The sequence below is a fragment of the Eurypyga helias genome, unplaced genomic scaffold, assembly GCF_000690775.1.
Source record: "Eurypyga helias isolate BGI_N326 unplaced genomic scaffold, ASM69077v1 scaffold10580, whole genome shotgun sequence".
NCBI lineage: Eukaryota > Metazoa > Chordata > Aves > Eurypygiformes > Eurypygidae > Eurypyga > Eurypyga helias.
In genome coordinates, this window is record NW_010227752.1 from 12,387 (window position 1) to 21,310 (window position 8,924).

The following is an 8,924-nucleotide window of genomic DNA, read 5'->3' on the forward strand; positions in this document are numbered from 1 at the left end:
TGTGGGGTTTGGAGACTCAGACTGCGTCCGAAGGGATTCCTGTGGTTCATAGTGACCTAAATAGTGAAACTTCTACTTCAGTATTTGTGACAAAAAAGGTAAATTAAAAAAGGTGCAGATGGCTATAAAATAGGGTAACATAAACAGTTTTATACTTCTTGTTTTCCACCTGTGGAGAGAAAGGAAATAGCAACGCTGACTCGGATGACAGCAAACAATTACCAGTAACTGGCTACGTTTTCCAGCCAGTGTTACGCTAGCTTTACTTATAGCCGCGTCGTAACGTGATCCTCCGGCCCCTCTTTCCACTGGTTTATGAACAAGTCACACGCCTCTCCCCACGAATCAAACACATCCTCTGACGAGTCTATAAGTTTGGAATTAGAGGAACAAATACTGGAAGCACAGTGAAGGGAGCTGGTACAAACCACAGGGCACTCCTTGCTCTGTCCGGTCAGTCGCGTGTTCCCGCTGTAGTCCACCTCATTGAGGTTAATTTCACTTTTGGAACAATTCTCGTCTTTCTCTTTGTCAATCTGAGAATATTTAATGTCTTTCCACATGTAGTGTGGCTGAATAATTCCGTCGGAAATAGTGTACATGGGTTCTGAGTTCGGTTCAGGTACGTGGCCATTCATCTTGGAGAAAAGCAGGCCCAGTCTCTTGAAGGATTCCTTCTTGGAGCTGGAAAGTCTCTGAACTCTATTTCCATTTCGGACGAAGGAGCGCTTACTGATCCCGTTGCTTTTGGGCCTCTCTTCCACCATGTCAATCCCAGACATCGTTTTAATTAGAGCAGATACATTGAAGTCCTTTTTTTTGTTGGCTACATTGAAAGACACGCTCTTGGCTTTGGATTTTTCTCCAGCACTGTCCTCGTTTGCTTCATCCTTTTGGGACACCTCTGTGCTGCTGGTAGAATAGCTTCTCCTCTGGGGCTTCCTGTTTCCTAGGAGGTCAAGAACTTCGTAGCGAAAACTTGAGATGTCCTGCTTCAATTCCTGCGGCAAGAGGAGGAACGAGTTACGCTCAGCAGCTTTACCCGTGACATGAAAGAACGCTCACGGTCCTTGGGAGAGCTGTTCAGAGTGATGCACATGGCAGACACCAAATCACAGGAATGCCACGTGCGTCTTCACTATTCAGTGACACCCAAACCCCCAAAGATTGGTAATCCCGAGAATGGCAGACTTCCCAAGATCTTTGGCTCCACCGGCTGTGCGACCAGCCCTCTTGACCAACCCCCTCTGCCCACCCCGCTCCCCCCAAGTCAGTCAGTTACAGAAGGGGGGAAACACTGCTGAAACTTAGAAATACGGCAGGAATCCTGCTGAGGTGACAGGGCCACCTTTAACTTTGGTAAGTGTTCTTCATATCCGTTAACCCGGACTCATTCTTCAGCTCCATCCGGATTAGCATTAGGAATGTGACATGGACTCTGGTCAGATATTTCATTCCTGCCACCTTCCAACACTTCTGCCCACACAATATTGTATGTTAAAATCTGGGAGGTGATCATATGAGAGGACACTCAAATCATAATATTCTGTGCTCAGAACCCCCCTGCATGCACATCGTATCTATTCCCAGCTCCCGCAACAATCCAGGTTCCAAATCATCTTAAGAAGTTACTGCAAACTCTACAAGTGGCTACTTGAATGAATATAATAAAATTATTAATAAGGAATAATAAAATACCTTGAAATTTTCTTCAGTTAAACCCTCGTTGGTTTTGGAAGTTCTTATCATGGCAGCGACGTATCTTTTCACAAGATTTCGGATCACTTCCTGGAATAGGAAACAACATGAGTGATTCCACCGCTGGCTCAGACCGAACTGCTCTGGCTGCAGGTCACCGAGTTCCTTCCGGCAGCACCTGTCCTGACGCTGCTGTCTAGAAAGGGAATCTCTCACCGTGAGAAACAGAACGCTGCCTTTTCAGAGAGCAAACCTTTGGAAGGGGTGGCATTCTACCATGAGTAACCACAGCGAGCAGGTATTTCATGAGTCACTGAGAAAAAATTCTTGGGTGTTCTTAAATATCCTCAAGGCATTTAATCTCAGCTGCGGGAAGTTTTTCGGGTTACCAATCTCTGGCGTAGCTGCTGTGTATCCGGTAGGCTAAGCCTGCCGTTTGATGGTTGTTTACCAGGGATCTGAAAGCCAAGGAGGGCATGCTGACACCGAATAACCTGGAGAACAGCAGGACCCCACGGGCAATGCCCATTCACGTTAAACCACATCTGCCACCTGCCCGGGCGCTCCCTCACGGCAGCTTATAGAATCCTTTCGGAGCTGCTGCTGCGTCTGGAGGGGCTGAATCACACCCTTGGTGGCTTCTCTAAGGGCTCCTTTGTGTCACCTGGGCTGTCTGTCACAGGTTTTTGGTAGGATGAGATCCGTTCTGCTCTGTGTTCGTGTACCTCCTTGCTGGCTTTACGTAACCAAGCTGGCACTTGGAGCTTGTACCTCGACCTGTGCCACCAACACGCACAGAGCTGGATCTCTGTATGCAGAAGAGACCACACCAAACCTTCCCTTCGTTCCCCGTTGCATGAACAGGGATAACAAGCCTGAGCAACACCAAGCATGAAGATGGTCTCTGCACCAAGGTTTTACTGGGAGGTTTTTTAAGAGCTCCCACTGCTGGTACCCGTAAACTGTGCTGTGAAGTCAGAAAGTACCAAATCATAGAATCATAGAATCACTAGGTTGGAAAAGACCTTAGAGATCATCCAGTCCAACCGTATCTGTCCACCACTCAACCATATCTCTCAGTACCTCATCCACCCGTCTCTTAAACACATCCAGGGATGGTGACTCCACCACCTCCCTGGGCAGCCTGTTCCCGTGTGTGATAACCCTTTCGGTGAAGAACTTCTTCCTTACATCCAATCTAAACCTCCCCTGGCGCAGCTTGAGTCCATTCCCCCTCGTCCGATCATCTGTCATTAGGGAGAAGAGACCAACACTCACTTCTCCACAACCTCTTTTCAGGGAGTTGTAGGCAGTGATCAGGTCTCCTCTCAGCCTCCTCTTCTCCAGGCTAAACAAGCCCAGTTCCCTCAGTCGCTCCTCATAAGACATATTCTCCAGACCCTTCACCAGTTTTGTGGCCCTTCTCTGGACACGCTCCAGGACCTCAATGTCTTTCTTGTAGTGAGGGGCCCAAAACTGAACACAGTACTCGAGGTGCAAATGTCTGTTGTCAAAGGTGACTAATTGTGTTAAACATCGAATGCAGATACAAACACTTCAAAAAGCTGGAGATATCTTAACTGAGACAAATTACTAATGGCTTTTGACAGTACAGCCTAGCGTACCACCTCACTTCCTGGAGAATTTTTCCTTCCAGCATGCTGGCATAATGCATCATGAATTCAAGTACTGAAGCTGGTGTTTTGAACACAGTTTCATCCTTTTGTACGTTGACTTTAATGAGTACTCGATGACAGGCAGGCTGAGAATAAACAAAACCAGCAAAATCCCACAAAGGAACCATTCCTCCTTCCTGAGCTGTCCGAAACAAAAGGAAATCCCAACCAGGGATGCTTTACAAAAAAGGAGCCGGAGAAAAACAATTCAGGAGTGTGTAAAAATCCTGCAGGAACAGCTTTCATCAGGATAGTGTGACAGCCTGCTCCCTCTGATGGCAGTGGGAATGTCACCCTTGACTTCAGCTGCCAGACAAAACCTGGCAAGTTTTCCAACACTTCTGAGGGGTGAAAGGCCTCGGAGTGGTTTACTGACCCATCCCATCTCGAATGAGGAAATGGTTTAACCCATGATAAGCAAAGCACGTATCAAAATATATTCTACAACCAAGCAAGAACTGAGGTGTTAGAAAATGAGCAGGAAGAAGAAACAGCAAGTAAAAACTCCAGAGTTTACCTGGTAATGTTGGTTCTGAATCAGGTTGTCAGCGTGGCGTTCCTGCAAAGAGAAAAGCACAGGTGTGTTACCTGTTTGCTCCTGTCTTCCGAGCTGCCGATGGCTCTTAGCAAGGTGCGACCCAGCAACCTTCTACCGCCCCAGCAGAGCAGTGGCCCTCGCCATCCTGAACGCGCACAGGAACCCTTGGAACGTGAAGCATAAAGCCAGGCAGCTCCTTACTGTGAACGTTTTGAGGTTTTCGTGCCTCTTCTGTTCATTGTCGGAGTCGTCGCCTGGGCACAGCTGATTGTGAATCCACTTGCAAAGGTACCAGACTGACTTGGGACTTGGGACAATGTTGAAAGGAGGGGGCAGGGTGGCACCTTCATCGAAGTAACTCATCCAGAGCTTCGTCCGTGCAAACTTCCACTCAATATCCGCATGGTCCTAGGAAAGAAGGAAAGAGATTATCAACAACTTCAGGCAGGCAAACGTCCCCGGCCGAGGGGGTGACGTGAGCAATAAAGGAGTTCTCCAGCTGCAGGCAAAGCAGCGTCGCTTCTTCCATCTCCCTCGCTGGGGGTACTTAAAAAAATCAGTGTGAAAGGTAGCTAGAGCGTAAAAATACCGCCCGTGAGAAAGGAGACGGTAGCAATGTGCAGCAAAAAGTTTCACACGCTAAAGCCCAGCTTCGTCCTTCAGAGGCTGTGCTGATCAGCACGCCGGTACAAGAAGCAAGGAACCACATTCATTAATTTGCTTTTTCCTAGCACTTTTATTATCACTAACTGTTGTTTCTCATGTCCAAATCCAATAAATTCTCACATTCTTCCCTGGAAAACAATCTTTCTTAGTGGTTTTTGATGTGTTTGGGTTTTTACAGCATCCATTCATTCAGCTCTTACAAGGAAGTGACACTTGTTATGGTGTCATATTTTAAATCTTGCCTCTGCACTATCCTTGCACAAAGCAGGAAACATTTTACTGTTTGGTTTTGTTTTTTTTTTTTAAATTTATCACCACTCTAGCTTGCTGTGCTCAAGGGTTTTCCGTCCCAACAAAGTAAAGGCGGAAGGTTAATAGCATCACTTCCCAGCGGCACAGACAGGTCCATACAGGCACCAGGAAAGGAACACTGAGTCCACGCAAGCCACGGGCCAGAGAGGCTGCAAGATGGTGATTCCCAAATGGAGCTCATGGGCCTGAGAGGCTGCAAGATGGTGATTCCCAAACGGAGCTATCTGCAGTCTGGTCCGTGGAGTCACCAGGCTGTTCCGCCCAGTAACAAACCGCATATTCCCTTCCACATCAGGGCAGAGACATCCACCTACAGCCTGGATTCAGGGGGATACTGCAGCTACCCAAAATGGATTTCATGCTAGTTTTAAGGTTTAAAAACACCACTGTTTTGTACGTTCTGCAGCAATTCTGCCATTAGATGGAAGGAAATGGTTTGAAGCCTTCAAGCCGAGCGGTGCTGAGCACCGCCTCCACCAGCTCACCGAATGTAAACGGTGCGCGTATCGTTATCGCTGCAGCGTCGCGGTGGGCTGACAGTTATGACGTTTCGGCTGTTCAGCGTTTGTGTTAACGCCATCTGACACGAGATTAAACCGAAGCCGTGATGATCTAAGCTAAGAGTGCAAGGAGGGAGAAAAGGACAAGGCGGGATTTTAAGTTTCTGAGGAGATTTCAACCAGGTTGGAAGAAGCAGCCCTTGAGTGAGGGACGCCGGGCTGCAGAGCAGCATCTCCCAGAAAGAAGCAGTGAAGTGTAGGACAGGGAGTTTAAGAAAATACAGCTGAACATCATGCCCCAAAAATTACTACACTGGCTTTGTGGCTACGCTCCAGCGCTCTGACATGGGGAAGATATGCTCACATTTTGACAGCGAGGTGCAGCTGCAGTCCATTTTAGGAGTGTATTCGAATTATGTGCAGCCCTCGATTGAAAACATCTGCCTCAGTGGCCCAGGAGCACGTTACTCTCTGCAGATGGTCTGAATCAGCCCAGAACAGCACCATCCCCTGCCAGCTTACCCCAAGGGCTGTTCTCAAGCCGTAGGTAGACCGAGAGAAGCAGCTTACCCTGCCCCTTTTTGCCTTGTACATCATCAAACCCCCTAATGAGGGAAACTGCAGCATCACCACGAAGCATTAGAAGCTGATGCTGGTGGAAATGAAGTTCTGGCTAGTAAAAAAAAGTGCAGTTTGCAGCAGTAGAAATAATTGCCACCAAAAAAAGCACCAAAAAGGCATGCTCATTTTTTCTGTCTCACCTGCAGGCTGCAGCAAGCTCAGCAAAGCTTGAGAAGAGCCGGACAAGCTGGTGCCATGCAGCCACTGCTGCTCCTTCCCAGACTCCGGGTTAGTGCTCTGAGCTCCAAAACCAGCCCACGGGACAACTCCTGCCTAGTAACTGTTCAGAGTTAAAGGCAGAGCTGTCCCAGCCTCTTCCAGAAGCAGGGCTGGCTGCTCCCTGCGCAGTCCTAAAGGCTCTACCATGCCCATCTTTCTACCAGAACTCTGCCTGGTCTGGGCACCTTCGGTTGAAAGAGGCTCCAGAAGGACAACAAGGAACTTCCATCACACACCAGATGAGCCCAGGGGCTGCTGGGGAGGACAGATAAATCCCTCTTGGCAGAGAAGGGGCCGGAACACCCCACACTACGCCTGCCCGTGCTCCCTACAGGAAAACCCAGTGCAGAGAAGAGGCACGTTGCTGGTTCAAGCACCTAAAGCATTTTGTAGGGGAACAGCTGCACGAGACCAGGAGTGAGTTACTCAGCCCAGCTGTGAGTAAACTTTTCTCAGGCTCTGCAGGAACTACAGACACCTGGCAGCACTGAGAGCGAGCCCTGTCTGGGCAGCTGGGGAGCTTAGGGCAACGCAGAAGCTGAAGGAGAGTGCAAAGACTGATTTTGGATAGACTGTAGATTTGAAGTTCTTTGTCAATACAGAAGTAGGTGTAAATGTCCTGTGGAGAAGGGAGCAGGTCACCTGGAGGAGGTTATAAATCCACCCTTCCCTTCTACAAAGGTCCAGTGTTGGGGGGCTCAGGTGTGGGGACTTGGCAGCAATTTCCTCCAGCACATTATAAAAAGGGCATGTCCTGGGCAGAGCTGATTTAGCTGTGGAAGTTGGGTGCTGTTTGTAGACAAGGATGAGCAAATCTATAGCTTGGGGATTGCAAATTAGTATCTGGGAACGGAAGGAGCTAAAGTTGTTTTTCTGCAGAGTGCTTTTTGTTCTTTAAAGTAGCTTAAGGGCCCTACCTGGGCTCGACTGGGGGCTGAACGCAGGCGCAGGGCAGCGCTGTCACACCGAGTGGGAGTTTCTCACTGGGGAAGCGCTGTGGCTGGTCGGAACAAGTCCCTGTGGAACTGAGTGTGCCTGTGGGTGAGGCTGGTGGGATGCTGGCTTCAGCCCCACCTGTGCAGTCTCACTCAAGTGCAGCGTAACCTCTCTTACAAGACAGACCCTCCGTGCAAAGCTCAAAGGATCTTTTTTTTCTCTCTTTGCTGCTGTCAATTCCCTGGGGATCACCAACTCGGCCCGTCTCAATTATTCACCTTGATGTTTTGAGAACTTGAGCAAATCAGTGAGAGCTCCTGGCAGCAGTTTCGTGTTGGAAATACGCAGCAAAGAGACATTTCAGTTTTACTGAGCGTGTGCCAGGAAACCATTTCCTTGGTCAGAGCTCTCCAGTGCTGCGAGCAGTGAAATCTGCTCACAAACCGCCGCTTTCCCAGCTCTCCGCCCTGTGCCGAGCACCCGGAGCAGCACGCTGCAGCCGTCGTTCCATACCCAGTTCAAACCTGAAGCACCCGTGTGTCACAGCCAGCACCTCAGTCATCGCATGGGCTGTGAGCGTGGCCGTGAGCAGACATGCTCCGGGCTTTGGTGCATCTCCCCCCGACTGCAGGCCACCGGGCAAGACTTAGCATGGGAGCTGCCCGAGCCAAAGCTGCTGCAAAGACCGCAGGTAGGGGAATGCTCAGAGTGAGCTCCTGAACACCAACACAGCAAAAGTCCAGCCCGAGGGCCCTTCCCTCGCTCAGCCTGGGCCTGGCCACCCTGCAACGCGACGCAGCCGTGGACCAGCGCGGACCTGTGGTCCCGTGCCACCCGTGCTGGTGCCGCACTAGCCACTGGCCAACGGGGATGGGCTGCAGGAGGTGGTGTGTGGGAGCTGCTCCCAGGGACAGCCAGCACCGATGTCACCCTGGGAGGCTCCAGTGGCAGTGGGTTTCCCAAGAGAGAGGACAGGAGGGAGCGCTGGCACCAAGGGGAGCTCGGCAGCAGCTAGAAGCTTCAAGCGGACATGCTGCTCGAGGACAGGATCCTCACAGACCTGTGCTGCCTCATACACTGTTCTTAGATTGCTACTTTTTGGTAATATTCATAATAAGCTACAGAAACCTATCCACTAGCTCAGCAAGCGTGACCTTGTTGCTTTAGGAATTTAAATCCAAGTTTGGATGTTGCTGTCCTCTCTTTGAGCTTCTGTTGCTCTTGCCCTTGTTCTTGTCACCATTCTCTTTCAAGCACTGCTCGTCATTTCAGCTAGAAAACACTCTACTTCTTAAGAGGGCCGAGCCCTCAATCTTAAAGAACATATGAACTCAAAGAAAACAGCATTCGGCTTCTCTGTGAGGAAAAAAAACCACCCTGTATCACTTACTATCACAATGCGAATGTGTCATACTGGCCACATAATCCTCTTGCAAATCTCTGCCATTTGAAGTGAGAATTAATCTCCCATAAAGATTTCCCCGTGGGATCGCCGGAGCCATCTTACTGCAGCAGTTGCGAGGACCTTCTAATTCAGTCAAAGTGATGTATTCACAGATGTGCCAGATTTTAAATAATTACCTGCTACACTAATTATCCAGGATAATTCAAGCATTAATCTCCATCTTTATCTCTGTGTAGAAAATCTGTTGTTTACGTTTTGTGAAATGTTTTCTATAAAGATTTCCATCACCATCTCCTTGCTGAGCCATATGGTTTAGATCAGACTTTGCCCAGCCATGGCCAGCCTCTCGGCTG

General features: G+C 49.3%; 1 protein-coding gene across 1 annotated transcript in view; it reads right to left on the minus strand.

Moving 5' to 3' along the window:
• Positions 1-266: 266 nt before the first annotated feature.
• Positions 267-8,924, minus strand: part of LOC104513925 (short transient receptor potential channel 5) — a 65,124-nt gene continuing 56,466 nt past the window's right edge. The window contains exons 7-10 of the mRNA XM_010157437.1: positions 4,114-4,320; positions 3,892-3,933; positions 1,699-1,788; positions 267-1,001 (exon numbers count right to left, since the gene is read on the minus strand). Coding sequence (XP_010155739.1) covers positions 267-1,001; positions 1,699-1,788; positions 3,892-3,933; positions 4,114-4,320 — 1,074 coding nt within the window. The remainder of the gene's footprint in view (positions 1,002-1,698; positions 1,789-3,891; positions 3,934-4,113; positions 4,321-8,924) is intronic.